Source organism: Rhipicephalus sanguineus, chromosome 1, assembly GCF_013339695.2.
Source record: "Rhipicephalus sanguineus isolate Rsan-2018 chromosome 1, BIME_Rsan_1.4, whole genome shotgun sequence".
Taxonomy (NCBI): domain Eukaryota; kingdom Metazoa; phylum Arthropoda; class Arachnida; order Ixodida; family Ixodidae; genus Rhipicephalus; species Rhipicephalus sanguineus.
The window spans coordinates 316,162,448-316,188,938 of NC_051176.1; the positions used below are offsets into that span (position 1 = coordinate 316,162,448).

Genomic DNA, 26,491 nt, shown 5'->3' on the forward strand with positions numbered 1-26,491 from the left:
CTCATTAGCAGCTAATGAATGAGACACTGGGCCTACAGTGCTTTGAAGTTTCTGCATACATTTTAGCACCAATAATCTTGCTGGTAAATAATGAAGTAAGAATGACATTTGCTTCGTGGAGTTGTCGCATATCAGACGCACCATTACAGTGGGCTGAAAGTTAGATGGTGGCCTTGTCGTAATGCTGGTAATTAAAGGGACTAATGAGCCCATTTTTGTAGCATGTAGGCAAGTAACGGCATTTTTTAAAAAGAAGTAGGCAAATCGTAGGTGGAGGCAGGGTTATGAAAGGTAAAATTGACATCCATCCATCCATATGTAGCACGGATTTCCGAAAAAGAAAAGCTTCTTAGTTTCATCCGGGGAGTGCGCCTATCTGATTTGCCATATTTAGTTATGTGCCCTTGAACTGTCAACTGCAGTTGGTAGATAGGTCCCGAACCCAGATGAATTTTGCATCAACGAGGAAGCTTCGCTTGCCGAGAAATCCATATCCTTCTAGCTTTCAAATGGGTGGATGGCCATTACTCTTTGGAATGCCCAGTTTACGCAACGACAGTTTACATTATCTTGTGTTATTTGTTCAGAAAGAAAGCTCTGCGGGAAGCCCAATCTTGGCTTCTGTGCAAGGTGTTTAGCTTATCATGCAATTTGCTCTTGGTCTGTCGCCTCCTCTGAGCCATGATCCACGAGTACGGAGATACTCCTTTCTTCATGAAGCTAGCACAGGGACGGTTTTGCGACGAGACAGTCAAAAAGAATACTGCCATGTATGCATAGAAATTACTTTCCCGAGGAATGCCACTTTTTATTATGCTGTATTTTCTTTGCATTGCATAAAAAAAGCACTGAATGACAAGCAACACCAATTTGTGATAATTAGGGTGGCTCGTTTGTTAGTGTAATTGTTTTACTGTAGATTCTGTGCTGAATTAATATGCTCGTTAGTAGGTTCCGTCTTTATCTCCGGACACATTTCTTGTGTTTATAGAACACAACTGTGTGGAGGCCACTGCAAATTGAGGCCATGCACAGCAGGTGATGTCAGTTCTTTGCTATGCTGTGCTATGAATGCTCTTGGCAGCAACGCTGTTTCTAAAGACCTGCCGTCTTTTTTCTGTCTTCCTGGTGAGTCTTTGCAGGTGTTTCCTTGAGCTGCTGCGCACCTCCACTTTTTGAAGGCACCCCATCATGCCTGAGTCGGACACCTTAGCTTTGACTCCCCGCCCCACTTCCCTAGTATTGTGTAGGGGGAGGATCCTGGTTTAGGTCTTGGCAGTGTATGCAAGTTGTGCAGCTTAAGGTGCACTCGTGCAGACAAGATTTCTTTACCTTCATCTTGGTGTGTTCTATATGTAAGAGAAAATAACTTTGCAGGATATTTTACCCTCTTGTTCCGACCGAATGTACAGTAAACGTCTGCATGCCAGAACTGATAACGATATGCTACCTTAGCAGTAGTGCCCACGTGCAACATGTTATTTGTGTCTTGATTGCCATGTTTTTCTCTTGTCTTTTTTTACACCTTGTAGTCGAGAGAGGGCGTGCGGTGCTTCTCACGGTGTTGACACGATGCGTTGCGAATGTGGCAAAGGGAGAGCTGGCGGTAATGGCCACCTTCAGTCTGCTCTCGCTGTTCTTCTTCGCCTCTTTCTTGTTTTTCAGGTGATAAGAGTGCTCACCTTGCTTGTGGCATCATCAGGGTTGCAAAATCCCAAGCAAGTGCTTTGCTGGTTGTTGAAAAGCAAAGAGCATGCTCTGTTTGACCATTTTCGTGCTAGCTACCTGCTTGGGATTTAATACCAGTGGGAAGAGGCTGACCGAACGGGTTCTATTTAATGGCGCTGTACATTGGCTAATTTCAGTCACAACAGGTTAGCATATCTGCAGTCCAAAGGTGCATGCAGTCTCTTGCCAGTGATAACAGCTGTGCCAGTTGACGAGTCCCGAAAGAAAGTTTGAAAAGCATGGTTTCCACACTTGCTGCTATTACATAAAAAGCTTAGCGAACATTTTTTACTACACATCTTGGTTGACTGACAACTGCACACTTTATGTCCACTTGTGCTGTAGGAAAAACGAAAAGCTAGTTAAAGCTCTTGAGAAAGCTAGTCATGTTTAAAACCTCAGTGAACTTGTTATAAAGGAAAAGGCCATATTGAATCCTCTGTGCTGATACTTGTACATGGTCTCATACATTCAAACATTCCTAAATTCGCAACCTTTTGAGGAAATGGCCTAATCCTGACATGATCAAGTGCATCTTGTAAATTTGTTTAATGTTCAACTCCCTTTTACCTGTCATAGTGGAAGTAGGCAGGCCTTGTGAATTGCTACACTGGCATTCTAAGGTTAGTGATTTTTGCAGCAGCACTACTTGCTGGCCAGTATTCACAACTGCTGGACTAGCCAAGGCGGTTCATGCACTGATGATGGCATTAAAACCACTCATGCAATCTTTGAGGGGCTAGGTAAAGCAGTTTGACAAGCAGAAGCTTTAAAGAAGTACTAACCAGAGTCATTTTTGTTTGAGCCAGCCTCAGTTCCTTGAGAGCACAACAAATGTGCCTGTGAAGTCTCAATACCCGCTGAGTGTAGCATTGTTACGGAGAGCTGGGTACATCGCTAAAACTAAAGGTAGTGGTCACATGGTATCAGGCACCACTGATGTGGTAAGAGGGAAGGCCTATTGCATTAAAGGCAGTTTGGTAATGGTACCTCCATTGTCATTCTTAGAGGCTGCTGTACACTTGTTAATGCTCTTAAAAGGCGTGGTTTCTCGGGCATGAAGGCATCGAATTGGCCCTTGCACCACAAAAGCCAATTCTTTACACATTGGTTCGGCTCTATCCGTCATTTTTGCCCAGTATGAGGCTCCCAAGTTGTGAAGCATCTTATAGCGGAGTTCAATCCGGTGGTGGTGTGCGGCGTGACCACTCTTACTGCGCAAGCCATTTCCACACACCTCCTCTCCCTCCCTGTCCACTCTGAAACGCGGGCTCTACATTCCGTTGCTGCGTTTGATGCCTTTTTGAGTATGCAATCCTAATTGTACACAATTCCAAATTTTCTTCGTAGGCAATGTGTGCGCATTTCTGCATAGTGCATCAATAGCAAAGTATCATACTGATGGAAATAATGCTTAAAACATATGCATATTAAAACACTTCTAGTTGGGCATCTGCTGCAGCCTTGATTAATGAACAAAAATAAGTGGTGTGTGTTTTTGTTGGACACAACCATGTTGATGCGGCACTGACCTCTTCTTTCTTACCCCAGCATGTCGGCATTCTGTAATGCTCATAGTCGGGTGTTTCACACTCTGCCTGCGTCCTTTTTTCTTTGTCTGGCCTCGTTGCTGCATGTAAGCAATGCTGGAAAAGGCCTTGCCTGCCAGGTATCTGCAGCCAACTGAAATCACACCCAAATCTTCTTGATTGACCTTCTCCAACCCTTGAAATCAAGTGTATTGCAGTCACCACTGAATTACATGGCATGCCCTCCCAACAAGTTGCACTGCCGACGTTGCCGACTTTCTGCTCTATGACAGGATTGTAGTGCACGGTTCTCCGTGCCAATTACCTGCTGACCTTGGCGGTAGCTTCCTACGTAGCTTCCTTTCTGTGGCCATCCAGCACACACTTCACACCACCTGCAGAACAACAGTTTTGGTAATAGCTATTGGCATGGGTGATCTATCAAGGGGTTGTATTCTGGGATTATCGCTGCATTATTGCCCTTGATGTGCGCTGATTGGCGAGTGAGCAAAACTGGAAAATTGATGGCACCATATAGTATTTGCGACATCAATTTTGCATCATGGTGCTCTATGGTGCTTTTGATATGGCTGCAATAAACAAACACCTTTTCACTGTCCGTTGGTCGTAAAGTTTAGTGTTTCATTGACATAAATGGTATCTTCTAGTATTATTCCTTGATGGATTTGCGCAGCATTTTTTGTGCTGAAGCTTTCAGCAAGCATTACCTTGTTGAGATTTCAGTGATTGTTGTTTTGCAAGTGCGTGTTTTTTTGCGGTTTCAACGGGCCAGCAGCATCATGTGCCGGCAAGATGTTGAGATGATGTCACTGCAGCGACACAGCTGAACTCTCCGTCATGCAAGGTGACACTTTTCGCGATCATCTCAGAATACGGCCCCAGCAGTGGTCTGTATAGCGGTGGGAAGTCCAATCTAGAGAGAGTGGAGCTAGTTGGTACCTTCTTTTATTACTAATCTAGAGATTGCTACAAAACAATCTCTTCAACCATAGATAATTGAAATCTGATGATGCACACTGTACATAACTTTCTGCCCTTAGGGAATCCCGGCCTGTGTACTTAGATTTAGGTGAATGTTAAGGAGATGGTCGAAATTTCCAGAGCCCTCCATTACGGCGTCCCTCATAATCATATCGTGGTTTTGTGATGTGAACCATCAATCATTGTTAAGGAATCACAATAGCTTTTCCAGAGTGCTGCCCTCCCCTCTTCCCACTGATGTGCTTTTAGCATAAAGAGAATGGGGTGCGTACTTTATTTCCACACAAGTGCTACAAGCTGCACTTAGGAGCATAATTTCAAAGTGCTCAACACGTGTGGCTAGCTCAGTCCGCAAATTGCAGAAATTTCAATGTGTGCATTATGATGCGTCTTAATGCCACTGCCACGTGAGTTCCTTGCTGTTTAGCGACTCTTGGTGTGTGTATGCGGTGTATAATGGCTTCGTTATATCGAAAATGCAATGCAAATTTTTTTTATCTAATTCATTCAATTGGGTATTGATGGGGGCAAAATTAAATTTTGTCACATTCGTTCCGACTGCTTGCAGAACTCCAACATGCCCCTTGAAGAACCCTGTTTTGAGAGTCCTTGGCATAAGCCTATGTGGCATTGTTGCATTCTATTGTTGGCTCTACATGCCATTCCAGCGAGAGTTACTCTGCTTGTACCAACTATGCCAGTTCATCTCGTAAGGGACACGTGCGTCTGTCATTACTTGGTCCTTTCTGTATGGTCAGCCATTTGTTACAAGCCTCACCACACGCCACATTAGGTAGGCTTTGCGTCTTCAGTTAATGCATCAGTTCTTGCTTCTCTTTTCTTCCGCACTGGCAGCTTAGCAGGTAAAGTGTAGCAATGCCAAGCTCGAGGGTGTGGGTGTGAATCATGGCTGCAGCTGCGACTGCAAAAACACCTGGTGCACTTTTCAAGGTGGTCAAGATTAGCCATAATTCCCTAGGAAGGAATGCATAGGCGCCAGCCAAGAACACTGGCAAGCGCTTGTTCGCATTGTGGGTTTGCGTCTATGAATTCCCTCCTAGCTATGCGCCCTCTTTTCCCATACGGCCAACCTGCATGTCGGTAGTGTGTGATACCACATGACCACCACCACCAGCTGCTGTGACCAACCAAGGAGCCAGCAGCGCTGATGTGCTGGGGTCACTCATTTGCATGTGAACAGACACAGTGGCTCTATGTCCTGCTGAAATGCTGTGGTTGTGCGCAGATGCTAGCAGCAGTGGTGGAGGAGCCAAGGAAGAGGGCGCAGCGCAGCAAGAGCAGATGGGTCCTGTGCTGGCTGGGCCAGGAGCCCTCAAGGCCACGCCTCCACTCATTGGCTTTGGCCTCATGAAGCTGACACCTGAGCAGCTGGAGATGGTCACGCGTGCCAAGAAGTTTGCCATGGAGCAGAGCATCAAGAGTGTGCTCATGAAGCAGACCATTGCGCACCAGCAGCAGGTGGGTGTATGCACTGTCTCGTTTCCATTGAGATGATGTCCCTGCGTCGATACAGTGAGAACAGGAAACAATTGTGTCCAACACTCCCAAGTTCATCAAGAAAACAAAAACCTAACAGACGGGAAATGCAAGAGCTGTAACATAGGAATGGGAGAAATTTTAATATACTGACGGTAGTGGTGAACTGCACACAATGTTGTTTCAATGCGTGTGGTTGCCTGGTGTGTGCCCAGTCTACACGAGGCATATATTTGGTTACACTATCTCTTGAATAAAATAAAGTCGAAAGTTCTCGTTATTTCCTTGCGCAAAGACAGCCATACTCTTGTGGCTTGTATACATGGACAGGAACCGACCAGCCCAGCAGCAACGTGTACTTCTAGACTGCATTTTTCAAGCAGCTCCACTGCCATTTGGCTCTCGCCATCATCACTTGAGCATACTTGCCAATAAATCTAGTGCCACTGTGGCCAGTGAGGAAGATTGCTCTGGCACCTGGAATGGCATTCTCAAGCAATCACTTTCAATGATACAGTACAACTTGAAAGGACTGTAGGAAATAAACATAAGAGCCGGCAAATGCAACAGCTGAAAAACAGGAAAAACGAAAAAATCTTTAGTGGTACATAATTTTATTTCAATGCTTTTACGCTTGAAAACACCGTGCAGCGTTGCCTGGTGCACTTACGCATGCCCGATCAGCACGAAACGTTTTTCTAGCACTTGCAATGTCATGTCCTTTTAATAAATCTAGTGCCACTACGGCCGAGACCTGGCAAGTGGTCACTTTTGGTGATACCTTCGCAAGATTGTCACTAAATGCATCAGCTTCTCTGAGCAATAATGTAACACTGTGGCATAGTGTCAGACCACCGTGGCTTCTAGTAGACGGTCAAACACTTTGCGAAAGTGAAAGTACTCCTGAAAACAGTCGACGAAGAAAATGACCCCTGCTCCACCAGCTCCTAACTTTGTCATTTGGTGCATGCATTGGCGCACTCAGCCACGATCTAATCGATGGATAGAACCGTGGAGCTTTGAACGGTGTCATTCACAGAAATGTAATCAACGTATGCGATTCTTTCGGCATCAACAGTTTTAGGCATGAAAGAACTAAGCACATGGAACACGACCAGCGTGACAAGTCTGACCATAAACTGCACAAACTCCCCCATCAAATAACAATGATGAGGAGTCAATGCCAATGTGACAGCGGAAACAAACGTCAATCACGAAGGCCTTACTTCTGCGAGCGCTAAAAACTAGAGCTGTGCGAATAGCAAAATTTTGGGTGCGAAGCGAATTCGAATATTGAAGCGTGAGTGCGAATCGTATATTTTTAGAATATTTCTAGAATATTTCTCTAATATTTTTCTAATACTTCGAAGCGAAATTGCAGAAAAAAAGTTGGCGAGGATTCCTAAGCATATTCTTATGAGATAGCAACGTGAAAGTGTTTCTTTTCGCTAGGCTGATGAAATGCTAGAGGGGTGGGGTTTCATAGTTGTCGTTCTTATCAAGAATGAGGCAATCCAGAGGCCGAATTGTATTTATGTACATGATTTGGTGCAACCAAAGTGTTGCCGACAACACTTGACACGTGATGTAAAGATGCCATTTCCTCAGCCTCTCCTCCTCTTTCAAATTCTGTGGAAGCCCAACTGATGTGGCAGACAAGGGTGTGCTCCATTCAAGTCCGAAGTTCCAAATCTGCTTCATAGAAACCGATATATAAAAACGTCTGAAATTTTTGATGCTAAAAAGCTTCGGCATTCGATTTTCTGACTTCCTGCCCAAATTTCAGGTACAAAACAGCATTAATTGAGCCCGCACCTCTGCCACATCTTTCATCTCCATGTTGGAACCAGCGTTTTCTTGAGTTAATACTAGGGGTGCGAATAGCGAAATTTAATCTCTAATCGAATTCGAATCGAATAGTGCCGAATAGTGGCCAAAAATATCGATTATCGAATCGAATATCGAATAGTATGTATATTTACACGAAACGTGTACCACCAGTTACAGCAAGACAAAGGAAAAATCAGGAACGCTACGGCTTGATGGCAGCTTTATTATGAGCTTGTTCGGAAGAGCATATTTTTTTCTGCTTTTATGGGCGCGCAGGCATGTTGATAGAATAGCCGTCACTCCAGTTAGCAGGAGCACTCCTAACGGCAAAAATAAAGGGGTAAGGTAGCTAGTTTTTTTCCCTTATGGTCGTGGAATACAGCTTCAATTGTGCTTCGTGCTATAGTACTTTATCTCAATGGGTGCTCGGGGCCCAACAATCTTCGGGCGCCCGTTAACAGCAGTGTTTTAACTACGCGCCGGAACGATGGGAGTGTTTGAAAGAGTGGTGCGGTGCGGCACTGACGACTGCACAGCGGGAACAAATTTTCATATGTGACTCCAATCACCGAGGGTTTCGCGGGCCGATGTAAGAATGTATTACGGCACCTGCAGCATAAGCGACCAAACTAGGCAAGAAAAGTCCGTGCCTTCGTTTCAGAGGCGAAGTTGTGAAGAGCTTGACATTTTTCTCATGTTCTTATGGAAATTACGTAATCGCCTTTAAAATAAACATGCGCTCGCTTTTGTACCAGGATATCGCTGAAAGCTTTAACGAAAGGCCCGGCTGCAACGACGTTAGCGTTAGTTTTAGCCACCCCACCCTAACCAAGTTGCACCATTGGCCTTTGTTGTGTTTTAGTTTTAGATATTCGTCCTGTCGAATAATTCGAAACTTCGAATACTAGCTATTCGAAAGTCGAATTGAATTATTCGGTTAGGTATTATTCGATTCGAATTCGAAACTCAAATATTCGCACACCCCTAGTTGAATACATTTGAGACTGTAGCGCAGCTTGAAAGGCAGCTTTGTCACAATACGGGGGTGTGATGAGGTGAAGCATATTGAAAATCTAGGGAGCACTTCCGATCAGACGTTGACTGTGTCTTGACTAAGTTCGACCGTAATGGAGCTTGAAAGGCAGCTTTGCCGCAATACGAGAGTGTAATGAGGTGAAGCATATTGAAAATCTGAAGGGGTCACTTTCAATTGGACGTTGACCGTATTTGTCTTTTGGAAGTTCGAATTGTTTTGATAGTAAAATTCCAGTGCGAATCGAATCAAATAGCAAACACTATTCGAAAAATATTCGAAATTTCGAATATTCGCACACCCCTATTAAAAACAAGTCTAAATCAATCTCAAAGGCTGTGCTTTTCTTCGCGGCAACTGAAAGTATGTTATGCATGTTGCTTGCACCACTCATGCGGCTAATCTCAAGCCAGACCAAGCTGCGTGAAGAGTCATGGTCACTCTCTTTCGTGGTTGCTTGGCCGGCTAGGAGCGCACTTCATGACGTATCATACAGGAATGGTCCCGCGGTGGCGACGTACCGTAATTACACTCTAAGAAAAAATCGAGTAAAAAGGGCGTCTTTTTGTCCCACAACAATAATCGTTATCTGGCTTGCTTGCGTTTCCTTTCTTGAAAACTCGGCGCTGGCCACTTTCCTACCAAGAATTCTATGTCACGCTGATAGCGCGCATGTCGTTCGTGACCAGAAAGTGCCGGGCGCGCGGCGATAGTGCAAGGAAAGGAAGGCAAAATAAATGACGATTATTGTTGTGGGACAAAAAGACGCCCTTTTTACTCTATCTTTTCTTAGAGTGTACTCCAATCTAGGCCGACCCCGATTCTAAGCCGACCCCCTAAAGTCCGAAGCCCGAAAAAAAAAAAAAAAAAAAAACTTACCTCGAATGTAGGCCGGGTAAAATTCACAAAGAGAAAACATTTATTGAAAATATGAAGATGAAACGGAGCAGTTGGTTCATCATCAAGATGCCGCGCTCATTCCGAGTCGTAGTCGCTGATCTCTTTGTCACTGTCCTCAAACAGTGCGCAATCCTCGGTGCCATCAAGCGCATTTGATACGCCGCACTTCTTGAAAGAGCGCACGATCAAAGTTCCTGGGATGTCATCCCACGCTGCAGCCACCCAGCCTGCCAACTGAGACAGTGATGCCCGCTTGATGCGGCCCGTCGGCGTCAGCTGGTGGTCCTCGGTGCTTAACCAGTCCGTGTATAATCCCCGCAGGCGATCCTTGAATGGCTTGTTGATGCAGACATCAAGTGGCTGCAATTGGCCCGTCATACCACCCGGTATCACGCTGAGGTCGGTGTCCATTTCAGCCAGCGCAGCCTTGACGCTGTCGGTCAAGGGCCCGCGGACCGGTAAAAGCCATCCTTGTTGCGGCGCACGCGAAGAGCTTCTCCCGTTGGCCCCTCCAGCGATGAACATTCTTTTCGTCCACTCCAAAGTGGCTTGAACGTTGGAGGACGACTCCATGGCTAGCACAACTTTCCTTTTATACGCCGCACTATAACGACTACGCTCGTTTGGCGCCATTGGGCTACGCCACACAGCCCACTCGAAGCGAGACTCGAACTGACGAATGGCTCGCCTCAACACTCGCCACAAAGATAAAAATGGCGGCCTCGTGTGCGTACTTAAGCCAGGTGTTGGCTCGGCTACTAACGGCTACAATACTGTCTAGGTGGTGCTAGTTTTGCAACACTTTTCTCGGTGAAAAATGGTGTGTTTTTCAAAATCCTCGAATCTAAGCCGACCCTGGAGTTTGATACAAAGAAATTCTGAAAAAACTATCGGCCTAGATTCGAATAAATACGGTAACAGCAGGGTTCCTAATACATTGGGCTCGGTGGGAGCTATGCCGGGACCCGCAGAAAACGACGTAACAGCCGGAAAAACGCAGCAGTGAGTAACGTAACAGCGGGGTTCTACTGTACTTTCACTTTCGTTAAATCGCCGGATGTGTCAGTGCCTCTGGGCAATAACATTGTTGGCCCATTGTCTTGACACGGTTGGCACAGCACCATACAAACCTGGCCCATAGATGAGCAAACACCTTGCAAACTGAAGGTACAGTTAAACCTCACTATAACGAATATAAAGGGCATTCAGTACAACAGAATTGTCAACATAACCAAGTACAGTCGAACCCGGGTACAGTTGAACCCGGGTATATCGAACTCGCCAAAAAACGTTTATTAGTTCGATATATGGCATAATTCGATATAGGCCCGCTATAGGATTTTGACACAAAGGCACATAACAATGAGAAAAGTACTTTATTAATATGGTGGCTTACTTGCGTGCCCTACTTTGGAAAAAAATAGTCCTGGATTTTCTTCTGTGTCAACGACTTCGCTGCCTGCGACAGCACGCACGCCTCCACGTTGTCCAACGAGTTGGAGCAGCTGAGGCCGCAACCTTCCACATTCACGCAATAGCGCCGGACCAGCGCAAGTGCACTAATAACTTCGGAGGATGTAGGCAATGGGCCATCGTCAATTTCCTTATTGCTGTCGCTTTGGCTCGTGGTCGGCACGACATCTGCAACGTAGTCCTCATCTTGTAGCTCACTCATGATGGCGACATCATCGTTCGCACTGACGAACTCGTCGAATGTCGATCCGTCGATAGCTCCCGGGAACTCTGCCAGCTCGCTCCAAATTTTGGCGGAAACACCTGCGGTGTCTTCAGTGTTGTCATCGGAATTTGGGGTGTCATCACCAGGCATGCGGAAGCCGGCATGCCTAAAGCAGTTCTGGATCGTCTCCTTCGTGACATCTGCCCACGATCTACTCAACATAGAAAGAGCTCCGAGCAAGTCGATCTTAAGCTCCCTGCCGACACGAAGGTTCTGCAGCAGCCTCTCCACCAGGCGCTTCCGATAGCCGGCTTTCAGTGCGCGTATAACGCCTTGATCCTGTGGTTGCAGTACAGACGTAGTGTTTGGGGGCAAAAAACGCAGCTCGATGTTGCTGAAGGTCGTACTGCAGTGGTGCGATGAACAGTTGTCCACGAGCAGGCACACCTTGCGATTTTCGCCTACCAAATGATCATTCCACGACGATAGCCACCTGCCGAAAAGCTCCCCAGTCATCCACGCTTTTGAGTTTGCTCGGTAGGTAATTGGAAGCGACAGTGCATTTCGAAAACACTGCGGTGCCGTGCTTTTCCCGATAACCAGAGGTCGAAGCTTTTTCGATCCGTCTAAATTAGCTGCCAACAGCACGGACACACGAGCTTTGTTTGCCTTGCCGCCGCAAGTCTTGTCGCCACGACATGCAAGTGTCTTGTTTGGCAACATTTGCCAAAATAGAGCGGTTTCATCCGCATTGAAGATATCTTGGGCTTGATATCTTGCTGCGATATCTCGCCAGTTTTCCTCGAGCCATTTGTCTACGCTGTCCAGGTCCGCCGCTCTGCTTTCACTTGTAACAGCTTTGCCAACAATGTCGTGCCGTTCTTTGAACCGTTGGAGCCAGCCTGAACCGCCTTGGAAATCGTTCCTGCCAAGCAGGAAAGCAAGGTCCTTGGCTTTCTGCTCTATCATAGGGCCGGACACCGGGATGTTTTGCGACCGAACGTCCACAAACCATTTGTAAACGGCCGCTTCAACACCTTCGTACACAGCAGTGCGCACACGTCGGGCGCCATGGGCACCTGGCCTTTTGTCCGACTTGGCCCTGATGTCTGCCTTGTTCTTCAGGATAGTACGCAAGGTGCTCCTTGGAATTTTGTACGCGGCGGCGACGTCGGACTTCTTTTCACCGCGCTCGACCAGATTTATGATTTCGAGTTTCGCGGCGAACGGCAAATTCTGCCTCTTTGCACAAGCCATGACGACAGCGCGCCAATAAAGTTCACAGAGCACCAACAGGCAACACCACCAGCACGGACCACGCTGAATGAGGACTCGAGGAAAACAGGCAGCAGCAGGCACACAAGCATAAAGAAAGAAAAAATGGCGCTCACTTCTACGGCCTCCGCGCCTCGGAGAAAGCACGACGGCCTCTGATTGGCTGTAAGCGCTGCGAGCGAGCCAGGATCATTTTTTGCAGGGGGGTGTTCGCCCGTGCACAACCGGGTCTAAACCACTTTTTCTAGGGTGGGGCCGGCAGTTTTCCCCGCCACCGCGAGGGAAAGCCAACTTGCTGGGGCACTTTTGAGGCACATGTAGTTTGATATATCGGTTGTCGTTGCTATTTTCGTTCGATGTAACAGTAACTTTTGCTACATTCTCAATGTAAATTTACCGTGTTTAGAAATTGTTCGATATACGGGATAATTTGATATAAACGGGTTCGATATACAGTAGACTCCCGTTAAGACGAACTCGAAGGGACCGCGGTCGTCTGTTCGTCTTATCAGAAGTTCGGCTTATCAAAAGTGCCCTCAAAAAGAGACATGCTAACATGCCAAGTGCATCCAAATATGTTACTTGAAAACACTGAATGGAGTAGACTTACAATAGGGGTAAAAAGACAAGAAAAAACATTTATTTGGCTCATCTAAATAAAATCTATGCCTTCAAGCAGAGTATTTACACGAATCTTACGAGCACTTGATTTCGCGTGTTCAAAAATAAAAATGAATAAAATCTCATGAAGATATTTGCTACCACATTTTAATGATAAAACTGTAACAACCTCCTATGTTGACAATTGGAAAAAAAAATTAAGAGACAAGCACAATTTTCCTTCAAAGAATGTAAAATTTATTGTCCTGGCAGTTTCTTTTGTTCTGTGAGCCTGTTTTGCTGGCTCTAAGATCACTTCTGGATACGCCTTGGTCGCGTGCTGTTGTGTTGACCAACGTTTATAGAACCAGGTAAGTTGCAAAACTCCCCGCGTCAGCCAACCCGTCGCGCGACGCCGAGGCAGCTTCCGGTTTGGTGGCGCTGGCGGCGCAACAAGCTTCCGCTAGCAGACGAAAACACGTAGTCTGCGTGGCAAGACGCCGCGGGAGCCGTTCAGAAAGGGCTCCGTTGTTTACTCACCGACTGTAATTATCGAGATTTTCCGTTGCGCTGCCGCTGCAACGTAAAACTGAGTAATATTTAGCAGCGGAAAGGTAAAGTCAGTTAAGCTATGGCTTTCTAGACTGCCCACGATAACTGATGCTTGATAGCGTAACATATGAATCGGTCTATTACCCTATAAGGAATTAACTATATGCCGCATTCCCGTAGCGTGAATTATTTAGCTATAGTGGATGCTTCGGCGTGTTGGTACTTCTGTCTTTTCGTTTTGGACTGTGCAAGTATTGCGCGGTGTTGAAGAATAAATCTTTGTTGCAAGTCAGCGCGGTTGTTTGTGTAACCCATTTTTCTGGTGCTCCGTCTTTTTTTTTTTTGCGCTGTTTTCTTTCCGATAATTCTTCACTCTAACTTTTTTGAAGTGAGGAGTTTTCACTGTGTATCGCGGCTGTCGTTACTTGCAGTTATTGAGTGGTAAAATCGCCGTGTGTGTACTGCACGCCACAATTTCAGTCCTTCTACATAAAGAAAAATTGTATTTATTTTACGCACGCAATGCAGAGAAACAATTTTTCAGATATTGCATGTATGGTGTGATGCACACAAACGGCACAACTTATTTACAGTATCAGGCATTAAACCTTATCAAAACAGCTCTAATTAATTGTAAAAAATTATTTACCGCACAATTTTTAGGATCACTCAAATCAAGGCAATTTCGAGAATATCTTTGGGGGCGCATCCTTCGACGAGGCTCTTTTCCGCTGGCGATTGCAGCCTTAATTCTTACCATTGACTATGTGAGCGAAAGTCTTCAGGATATCTTCCTCATGAAAGTGCATATCACATACACGTGATATGTCGGAGACTTTCTTGTCCTCACGATCGAGAAATGGCGCGATTCCACACCGCTCGCTGGTCAGGGTCACGCGGGGCACAAACAGGTTACGAACTTTCTCGAATTTCGTGGGACTGTAATATTACAGGGATTTGAGGAGGCTCTACCCAGCACCGCACAAGAACCTTTCAGCCATGGATTCTGCGGCGTTACGTAGGCTCCAAACGGACACATACACAAACATTCATAGATTACATGTGTACTATCCCACAGCATACAAAGACATATGCCCATGGTGTGGGAGCACACCGACGCTCTACCACATCACATGGGAGTGCACGGCTCATACCGAAGAGCAAGAGGTGGATAACACCAGATTGAGGTGGGAGGCATTGCTGTCCAGCCCTGCCCTCGCGGACCAGCTCAGGCTGGTCCGGAGGGCCGAAAGGATGGCGAGGGCCAGCGGTGCCTTGTAATAGGGGCCCGACCACACAGCGTTGCCTTGTTTTCGAGGCAACGAAGTCTTCGCAAATAAAGTTTTGTTCTTCTTCTCCTCCTTCTTCTTCTTCTTCTTCTGCGTGGGACTGTTGCGACTTTTCATACAGCGTCCCGAGCCATCCCTGTCGGGACAGCTATATGTCCAGGATTTATTCCGGACCGTCCAGTTAGGGATTTTTGTGATCCAACGTACACCCGACACCGCGCGTCACGCTCCAGAACACGAAGATCTCACGAATACCACGCACGAAGTATATGTTGCGGTGGTACAGCGGTGGCTGCGAAGGGCTTTGGTTACTTTGACTATACTTCTGTGCGCAGCGCGACAACTTTTACGGGTACATTTTCCAGCAGGACGAAGTGTTGCGAGCAGCACGTAGCCAGCTGAAGAGGCCGAAACAATGAAGAAACAATCCCCCTCCCCCAACTCCCTTCCCGACTCCCTTCATTGAAGAACCCTACGCCCAAAACGAATGTCGTGGTGTCTCGGATTTCCTGTAACCCTAGCAAAACGTTTTCTTGGGCTAGTTGGTTCATGACTTCTGTGGGAAAATTGTAGCGCAGTACAACACAAGGACCGACAAAGAATACGTCCCGTTTTTGTCGGTCCTTGTGTTGTTTTGCGCTACAATTTTCCCACAGTATTCCTGTAACCGTTCGTACAGCCGGGAACACATGTCGGCATGGTGAAGACACGCAGCACATCCGAAGCACAATAGAAAGCGCAAAACTGCTCACGCAGAATTAAGCAGCCTCCACGGATACTGACGCGCCGCAACGCCGGCTGAAGAGAGTGGAGCGAGTGAATCCTGATGCGACAGCAGCGCCACATCTGTCGCTGATGGCGGCGGCGCCGCGCAACATCGCTTAGTTTTGCAACTGACCTGGTTCTATAAACGTTGGTGTTGACAGAGTCATTATATGCCAAGTTGCTTAAGAAAGTCTGCAAGGTTTTCTTCGAGGTCCGGATATTTTCCCGTTTTCAGCCCGTAGTAACTTTTCGTGATAGACGTGGAGCTGAAGATATCCCATCGCGCTACTCACGGTCACAAGCCTCGCGCACACGAAAAAGATACGACGTAACTACACTCAAACCTCGTTATAACGAATACGGATATAACGAATTATCGGTTATAACGAAGTAAATGAAGAATAGTCTTGTCATAGCTACAGTGTTACAAATAAATGTTTATAACGAATTTTCGGATATAACGAAGTTATTTTCGTGGCAGATGCGACTTTGTTATAATGAGGTTTGAGTGTATATTCACTGTGCAAAATAGCCTTCCTTTGTCGTGCGCTTCCATAATCAAATTGGCTCATCACAATTTGCACTTCACTGGGAACAGATACAACGCGCACAGGTCCTACGCGAAGTGACCACAAAATACACATACTCGGCCGCCATTGTGTGATGGTGATGACAATGCAACTGACCCCTCTGACAGGAGTGCGCCACAGTCGTGGTTTCGGTTTCGTGCTCGATTGTAATGCACAGACCATTTTTGTTCTTGTTGTCGCTTTCTTTTTTTGTCCCCCACTCTTGTGTGCTTCTGTTCTCCTTTGTACTCCAGCTGGGAAACAGGAGGGGAATACAAAAGGGCTTGGGGGTCCAAGTTGTAAATCCCCTACTCTTTTTGTTGCATTCTTTGCTGATAAAGCCCACACCTCCCCCACCCACAGGCTGGGGGTGAGAGGGGATACCGGCTTATCCGCTGACCGGTCTTCTTCGTTTATCTCGTGCCCTCCACGTCGCATCGTCGCAATCTTTGCTCCAGGAAGCGCTTTTTTTAAATCTTTTTTGCCTTTTCTCGGTCGCCTGAATGCTCCACCAAGACTGCAGTGTTCGTTTCGCAGAATCGCTAGCGTTGTCGATCACCGCGAAAGTTCGTCTTAACAGAAAAGTACAGCTGGGCGGTTCGTCTTAAGCGATTTTTTTTTTTGCATTAAGGGGGGACGCGGGTCTTAGAATAGTAAAAAATGGGCAGAAAATCAGTTTTGAGAAAAACGCATTTTAGGCATGTTTGCACCCCTAAGCAGCTGCCCTCAAAATATTATCGCCGATTTCGCCCGGGAAATGGGTTAAAACTTATTTTTATGACGCCACGGGAGCCGCAAAATGCATCTCAACAGGCAAAATTTGTTCAAACTTCCCGCGCGCGCCGCGGGCGCGGCAGCTGGCTGATCGCCGCCATCTTTGGCTTGTTTTGAAGCTGTTTTCTTTGTGTACATTTTGCGGCGTTTCAAAATGGCGTTGCTGCAACAGAGCGGCCGCTATCGGCGCTTTTCCGAAGGGTGGTTGTAGAACGCTCATTGGCCAGAGCGCGTGCGCGCGAGGCGAGCCCCTTCTCTTGCGCCTCCCATTGGCTGGCGCAACCCGAGGTGGCCATTTTGTTTTTGTATTTTTGTTCTGCGCTCACGGCTGCCGTGCTGCCGGTGTCGTGTGCTCGTGTGTTGTTACAAGTGTCATCTTCCTCTGCTTACGCTCGCGTTCGTGCGGCCCGCCGACACACAGTTACCTTATTTTGTGCTGGCACAACCGGAGATTCTCGTGTAAAGACGACGCGCCAAGCGTACGAGGGCGCGATGCCGAAACTACTTGTCGCTATTGGAGCGTCGAGTCTACGAGAACCGCCCGGTTCCCCTTGGTCAAGCTGCAGCCATCGGATCATTAGGCAACGCTTCAGTGGCATTGGAAACCGCATTCGTATGGCATACTATGCGGGACTGCCAAGTGCGCGGGAAATACGGCGACAGGAGGAGTGCTTGGCATCGCAGCGCGCAACGAAGCAGCGGAAGTTCAAGCCGTTGGTTGTTGGTGAACGGCGGCAAGGAAAATGGCAGAGAATTTATCCGTGTGGACTTATCCGTAATAAAAACGTTCTTTGGGCTTGTGCTTCGTTCCGAGTTCGGCTCAAGTAGTGACCTTTTTCAAGGCAGAGGGTATAGGCTGCTTTCAAAGCCTGTGCTTCATTATCATAGGTGCGACTCGTGCGAGAAGCGTTTCTCGTAGAAGGTAGCTGGTGATAGTGGTGCTAAGATAATTAATGTCATTTGAAGTGAAATGCATTAAATTAGGGCCACCAATACTGTCGACAAGCGTGCAACGGTAGTCGCTTCAACGACGACCTGACAGAGCAACACCGGAATTGCAGAGACGCCGTGTTACACTTTCGGGAAATTGGTTTGTGCTCCACAGCCTTGAGAAAATTAAAAACTGACATTGGAAGTTGCAAAAGGAGCACTTATACAGTAGTGACACCAAGCACAGACTTTCAAAATGACACAAACCAGCAGTGGACCCTGATTACAGCCCTTGCCTGCTGTTGAGCCAAGTGCTATTGCTGGACAATAATAACTGATTTTTGGTTTAATAAATAACCCACGTGCTTTTTAGACTTAATCTCTCTGTCTATTTTATTTGCCTGTTGCAAAGCCACATTCATGGACAAATTTTGTATTTCTATAGCTTGCAAGGAATTGGTACAGGCCTATGAATTGCTAAAGGTGGAGTTTATCACTCTGGTACTGGGTGCACTATGTGGCTTTACAAGAAGATTTTGCCAGTACATTGGCAGGTCATGGTCACAAATTTGGTATGGCTGTCCTCGTGAAGAAGAAACCCATCAAATGATATAACCACTAGTGCTGTGGCTGCACTTCCACAAAAGTTACAGTTGTCTGAAACTTTAAATGCGTTTTTCTCAGTTTGATATTTTTGCTCAACGCACTCAGCCTTACGGGGTTTTTTTCCATGTTGTTGCTGAGTGAAAATCACAAATTTGGTATCATTTTACTCGTATTGAAACGATCTGGGGGGTGATGCTACTTGCATTACTCTAGCACCATTTTACAAATTTTAATTAAAGATACTAATGAGAGTGAATCAGAAAAAATAACCACCAGTGAGTGTTCATCTGTTTTCTGACCTTCGCAGTGCTCCCAGGTGAATAAAAATAGCATCACCCCCTACAGCATGATCTGGGCATTGGGCCCATGCACTTACATATTGGTTTTAGTAGGTCGAAATTGCCTAAAAGCCCCGTAAGAAGCAGGCACTAATTATTTTTTCAAACCTCAAGATCTTTTGAACTAGTGCAGCTATTAAAAAACTAATTACAGATTTGAAATCAGCGTAAAAAACTGGTCAAGACAGTGAAGTTTGGTTCATATTGACTCAAAAATAAAGAAAACTTTTTTAGGACCCACGTCCCCTCTTAAGTCTATGGGAAACCAAACAAATGGTCCCGTGTTGTTCGGTATAAGCGAAAATTCGTCTTAACCGAGTTCGTCTTAACGGGAGTTCACTGTAGTCGGGCTCGACTGTATATAAATGTTTATAAATTTATGTTAATAGAACACCGTGTACAGTGAAAATCGCAGTGGTATGAATTCATGTGGTTGCGTGACATATACGTATCATCGAAAAGTAAGAACAAAAAAAGCAAAAAATGAACTTATTTGTGGCAGAAAAATTACTATTATCCGACCACGTTTTTTTGCTGAGATCATCACCGAGCGCATACCTGCCAGGTCTCCCACATTTCGACCATTTCTTATGGTTTACGATTGACAGGAAAATCTCCCTGAAATCGTAATTTCTGTGTGTTATCTGGCCACAGTGACAAAAATCCAACCCAATCCGATCAAGGCTTTTTGGGGACCCATTGTGCATAGCAGGATGTTAAAGTAGTAGGGAAATGCTTCCTGCGTTGCTTGTTTGGCCACTCTAAGCCATTATAAGACCGCAGCGCCACCGTTTATGCTTATGAGGCTGTTCGGTGCACTGGCTTTTTACCACAGCACTAGACTCCAACTAGACCCTCTGTCGTTCTCGGTGGAAGCCATGGTGGGAGCCTTACTAGCCACTTTGTGATTACATCGGTGGCATAGTGGCTAGAAATTATTTGACGGCGTCGCCTTTGCTTGTTTGCTGTACGTGCCTTATTGTTACGCAAAGACATGGCTTCCCTAGCGTAAACAGACAATTTGACAGGTACATAAAAGTAGGCATCAATCATTCGGGCTCAGTTAACACTTTCGTGACCGCAGAAAAATCCATTGTTTTTGGGTAGTCCAGGAAATTGTTGCTTTGTTGCTTTAACAGCAGATACATGGCTAACTGCCGATATCAGAGACAGTGAAATCACACCGCCAAATTATGTAATCGTTCGGAAAGATAGACTAACAAGTGGCGGGTGGCATTGCCTTACTGATTAAAAAGGAAATTCCATATGTAGCATTGCCTGAAGTCACAGGAGTGGAAAGTATTTTTTGTGAGCTGTCGTTTTCCACATGTTTTATTTATTTATTTATTGAAAATACCTCAAGGACCCTGTACACAAGGTTTTACATGAGGGGTGGGAGAAACAAACAAGTTAGTTCATATTTACAAAGTGTGACTCAACGGAATTCTTGAAATGGAGAGATGCGATGAGCTGGATTGATGGGAGAACAGTTACGCAAAACATGAAAAAACTTATGATAGAGTGAAAGCCTTGCAATTTTGCGGTGCATCTGAAGAGTAGGCAGGCCTGCTTTTTTCTTTAGGTTAGTTACACTAGTAGTGTAAGAGTAATCAGAATAAATAAATCTAACTGCGCGGTTTTGTATTGATTCTATTAGATTGGTTAGAAAGCGTTTAGGGGATCCCAGACGGAACAAGCATACTCTAATTTGGGTCGGATTAGTGTTTTGTAAGCTAGCAGTTTCACCAGAGGAGATGCATGTGCTAGATTTCGCTTAAGGTAGCCTAAAGCACGGTTAGCGGCATTAGTAATATTGGTTATATGAGTGGTCCAAGCGAGGTCGTCTCAGAGAGTAATACCTAGGTACTTAGCATTAGGTTCTGAGGGGATGAGGCGGCCGTTAAGGGAATATTTGAACGCCGGGTAGTCGTGCCGTCTGTTAAATGAGACCAAGGACGTTTTGTTAGTATTCACCAGCAGTAACCAATCACTGCACCATTTGTCTAATTTTAGTAAGTCGTTTTGGAGCGCTAGGTTATCGGTGACGCTAATGATCGGGTGATAAATGACGCAGTCGTCGGCGAACAGGCGTATTTTTGAAGAAATATTACTAGGCAGGTCGTTTATGTAAATGAGGAAAAGGAGTGGACCCGATACAGTGCCTTGTGGCACTCCGGATAAGACAGGAGATGAAGTTGATGATGAATTATTTGCATGCACAAATTGCTCTCGGTTAGTAAGGAAGTCCTTAATCCAATCGTAAACAAGGGGATGTAGGTTAAGTCGCGAAAGTTTTAACAGCAAGCGTTTATGTGGTACTTTGTCGAAAGCTTTTTCGAAATCGATGAAAAGGGCGTCTACGGGTATGTTTTGATCGAGGCTAACATGAATATCGTGGAGAAATAGTGCAAGTTGGGTTTCGCAGGAAAAAAGTTTTTGAAACACATGTTGACTTGGATTAAAAAAGTTCACAGAATTGAGAAAATTGACGGTATGAGTATAGATGACATGTTCCATGATTTTCGAGCAGACACTGGTTAGAGAGATCGGGCGGTAGCTCGAGGGGCCTTTCTTGGGGACTGGAACAATCTTACCCAACTTCCATTCAAGAGGCAGGGTGCTGCATGACAATGACTGTTGAAAAATATGAGACAGGATAACACTGGTTATGCACTTGGTATTTTTTAACACTTTAGAGTTGATACCATCAGGTCCAGCAGATGAAGTTATCTTCAGTGATTCAGTTATTTTGACAATACCTTCGGGTGAAAATGTGATCTCAGGCATAATGGGGTGATTCAAGAATGTACTACTGTATTTACTCGTGTAATGAACGCACTTGCATAATAAACGCACCCCCTACTTTTATCTGCTGCAATCCCGCGAACCGATGCGTGGCGCCTCCTTGCCCGTAGATATTTTCTTTTTTATTGTGCCGACCTCCCTCGGTTTTAGTGTGCCGATTCCCCCCCCCCCTCCCCTCAGGCCGCTGCTTCGCACCGTTCATTGTATTTATTTTTATCTTTGCGCGCCACGTTTCTCTCTTTTTGTACTTGTTCTTGAAGTATCCATGTGCCACAGCAGGATTCACGAATGGTGCGAATGTAGAGGCATCGTGGCTCACAAGCACACAGCGAGTGAAGGTCATGAAACTGCCCACACCAGCCAACGGTCGCTTTCTGCAAATACGAAACTTTAAGGAGCCGGTGGCAACTGGCGGCGGGAGCGCGTGGAGACAGCCATTGTGTTGAGACAGCTTGCAGAAGATAGCGCCATCTACCACTGAAACGGCGGAGTTTCCGAGGCCGGGTGGGACAGCCAATCAAAATGACGCTAGACAGTGACGCATGTTCTAGCGTTCTAGCCATTCTAGCCCTACTTTTTTTTTGTTCCCACCAGCCATTCCCACTCCGCTGCGAGTTCGCTTTTAGTCTGTTTTGCATTTTGCCGTGGACAATGGGCCGAAATGTTAGCTACACGGCCGGTTTCAAGCTACAGGCTGTGGAGTATGCTTTTGAGCACGGGAATCGTGCTGCCGGTAGGCATTTCGGAATTGACCAAGTCCATGTGCTTTACTGGCGGAAGCAGCACGACAAGCTGTGCGCTACGAATAGGGAGCGGTGTGCCCTTAGGGGACCGAAGACCGGAAAGATTCCTGCTGTGGAAGAAGAGGTTTTAGAATATGTTCAGGACCTGCAAAATTAAGGCGGTGTCGTTTCGCATGAAATGATCAGGACGCATGCGCGAGCCACAGCCAGGAAGCATGGCCTCACGACCACTGCTTTCAAAGCAAGTAATGAGTGGACGACACGCTTCATGCGGCGCAACGGACCGTGCTTGAGGAGGCGCACAACACTTTGTCAGCGACTGCCTCATTGCTATGAAGAAAAGGTAGTGGACTTTCACAAGCTTGTGATATGCCTGCGGCGGGACCAAGAATTTATTCTCTCTCAAATCGGGAACGCGGACCAGACCAACGTTTCTAGAAGTACTTCATTTTGAAAACTCGGCTCTGTTGCGCGGCTCCGCCACAAGCGGAGGCGGCGAGAGGCGCTGTAGTCGCGTCAGGCTTCAGCGAGGTGCGCTGACCGCTACTACGGCTGCTACCGTATTGGTGCGCCGGATCAGATGGGTCACTGCGTTGTATTGAGAACAGAGAACACGGAAATTTTGCTGCTCCAAAAATTGCTCCAAATCAGAAGTCTTTGGTAGCATCACTGTAAACTATTTTCCATACGCATATTGTTGGCCATTAGTTCTTCGGCATTTACAAAAAATTTTTTGGTGTGCCATAAAATCACCTGCTTGTTGCTCGACGTCACAAATCAGTGAAATCTCATGGCGTTGAAATGACATGTGCAAACTGAACAGTGCATTCATATGCTAAACAATAACTAAACATTTTATGGAATAGCCGGACAGTGTCTCCTTCTGAACGCAATTCAAGATGCCTAGCTGCCGATCGCATTGGGAACGGGCACTTACAGCAGCTGGCGATATGGATTCATATGCATATGATAAATGTTTTCAGCTGTAGTAAAACTACAGTAAAACCTCGTTAATTCAAAGTCACTGGGACTGTGAAAAACTTTCGAATTAAGCGGGTTTTCGAATTAACGAAACATACAAAAAGCGGGATGCAAGGAACTTTGAATTACTGAAATAATCAGAGGTGGTCGTTTGGCCTTCTAGTTTGCGGCTCCAAGGGTGGTTTTCCAGCAATACCCGGTCCCATTTTTGCCGCAAACCCGCGAAAACGGCGGGCCTCGCTGCTGTCAGCGCAAGAAAAAAAAAGAAAGAAAAAAAAAAGTCTCGTGGTCAGCTGAAATACGTGCCTGCGGAAAAAACGGCGTGCTTCACTGCAGCACAGTGGTGACACGCGGGCAGCATGTCACCTGCTCCTCGCAGCGTCAGCGCGTCATGATGCGACCATTCGCCCATTCTTTCTGGTAAAATAAAGAATATGATAATGGCCAGTGTGACGGAATCCGCGATCTGTTCTGGCTGGAAAACATGATCATTGAAGTTTTCGAACTGAGTTTTCGAAGTAGGCGTTACAGGCAAGAACTCCGCCAGCATTGCAAGTGCGCAAATTGCCGGAGCAACCGCCAGTCGGAGGTATGCATACATTATGAATTCCGTCAGGTCGTCCTTTATTATCTTTTCTTTTCCAAAAAAGAAATGGGTAAATCATGACGCGCTGACGTTGTGAGAAGCATGCGACATGCTGCCCGCGTGTCACCGCTGTGTTGCAGTGAAGCACGTCATATTTTCCGCAGGCGCACGTTGTAGCTGACCACGAGACCGCGTTTTTTTTCTTTATTACTTTTTTTTGCGCTAGCACCAGCGAGGCTGGGTTGCTTCAACTGTCACACATTAATATCGCTACACTGCATTGCCCTGTGGCTCCTAATGGCCGTCGCTTCCACGGAGTTGCGGCGAAATCGGGATCGGGAATTGGCACAAGGCACCCAAAGTTTTCGAATTAACCGGGCTGGCGCTGACCGCCGCTTCAAAATATCCACTCAGATTTACATTGGAAAATACAGGACCGCAGAAACCCTTCGAATTAAGCGGGATTTCGAAATATCCGAGTTCGAATTAATGAGGTTTTACTGTATGTTGAGCTGTTTGCACAAGTATACAGCTCTTTGAACTCCTCCTTGTTGAAAAAGAGGAGGAGAGAGAAATGGGGCGCTTAGCATGCACTTTATTTACCGTCCGTGTTTTGTTTAGGGCTGCAAAAGTCAATTCAATATTAATCAAGACCAAGTGGTGCGGCTCTTAATTCAGTCTCCTTATTCCGGAAAAGCGTGGACCTTGACCATCTCCCTCATCCGGTAAACCAAGTTGTGGGCAACCTCGAAAGCTGGGCTTCCCAATGTGCTCGAGTTCACTGCCATATTCGTCGCCTTGTTTCAAGCCGCCGCGATGGCTGCAAGCTACCATATGCTCAGCAAGGCTAAGCAGGTTGATCGGAGACTTAAGCTGAAATCTTTTTTATCGCTTCCAGTTCAGCCAAACTAACACCCGTATCACACGGGTGTTTGGAAGGTCTTCCAACCGATAGTCTATTGATTCAATGGTCAAGCACGAGCTGCCACACGGGCGGTTTCAAAGGCCATGAGTCAGTAGTCTATCGAGTCAATGGAACATTCCACAACTCCATTGAAACTTCGATGGCCATTGAGCAGCGAACGCGGAAACAGCGTGAACGTGCTCTCTCGTTCACAGTGTGCTCGTACTCACGATTACAAAAGAAAACGTTAACCAGTTTGCTTTAAAGCAGTATATGTGGGCGCTATGGATTATTTGCCACTTGAAATGTGCGAACTGCACATACTCTCGACATCAGCAACGTACCTGTCTTTATCGTGCCGTCTTGCCATGTATCACTCACCAAAGTTTCGCTGCTCAACAACTTAAAAATTGAATATGTATTGCTAACTACAAATAAACACTTTATTAAAATGTTTAAACAAAAACGACAGGCATAATTGTGATTCTAAGCGGATTTGTATTTAGCTTTCGGTGACATGAATACGAAAATAAAGATCCGCAGCGCCACGCAGTTTTTGCGAGAGACGCCTGAACCACTCACCGGCCGTTCAGAACTGCCGTGTAGCAGCGCGACCACTCGACATCGAGTCGACTGAGATGTGGCGTTGGAATGGCCTTCGACTGGATGGCCGTTCAAAAGGTATGAAACACTCTCGACACTTCTGCACACTCGACTCACAGTGGCTTGGGCATAGAGCAGCAGTAATGCTATTCCTTTTTCCTGAGAGAAAACGAGTTTCCTGAAATGGGAAGAGGTTTGATCACTCCATAAAAAGTTTACTGGTTTCCCCTGTATTTGCGTCGTCGATGAGTTAAATTCCCGGCCACACAAAGCAGAATAAAAGCATGAACGTCATAGGTCCCCTGCTCAGCAGTAGCCTGCTCTGCAATGTTGGGGCACAAGGCGCGAAAGTGTCCCCCAAGCAGCTTGCACCGCAGAGAGCCTACAGTGTGTGGTCATGAGACGTGGAGGACAATCTTCACAGCAGAAGCGTAGGACAAATTTCATTATATAGTTACGTGATTGCTGTGTTGAAGGAAAACTCCTCAGTTGTTGCTCTGTTAGCGTGCAGCTGAGAGTGACCACTATCGAAAGTGGGGGGGGGGGGGGGGGCTCTCCCCTTGCCTCCCCAGTAGATACGCCCATGTCCGTGTTTCGTCATTCCTTATAATGCAACTCAGGAACACCACTTTACAGCACCCCTCTGTAAAACCAACTTAGCAAAAGAAACATTTTCATGTTCCCATCTCATAAGAATATGCTTAGGGATGCTCTGCAACTTTCTTCTGAAATTTTGCTTGAAAGCATTAGAAAAATATACAAGAAATATTAGGAAAATATTCGATTTGATTGGCACTCAAATTTTAACGTGGGAATTCGCTTTGCACCCAAAATGTTGCTATTCGCACAGCTCTACTTAAAATATCTAGTCACAACCCTTTTGTTTTGACAAGGGTGCACACCATGCACAGAACTACAAGCTCGATGGTAGCTCTCTTGCGTGACGATGGCATTAGGGCGGCGGTGGTTTATTG

General features: G+C 46.2%; 1 protein-coding gene across 1 annotated transcript in view; it reads left to right on the forward strand.

The window, feature by feature from the left end:
* The window catches only part of LOC119379462 (poly(U)-binding-splicing factor half pint), a gene marked incomplete in the record, with an annotated part of 282,418 nt that overhangs the window by 24,453 nt on the left and 231,474 nt on the right, over positions 1–26,491 (forward strand). Inside the window, 1 exon segment of the mRNA XM_037648765.2 lies at positions 5,506–5,738. Within this exon segment, the coding sequence (XP_037504693.1) occupies positions 5,506–5,738 (233 nt within the window).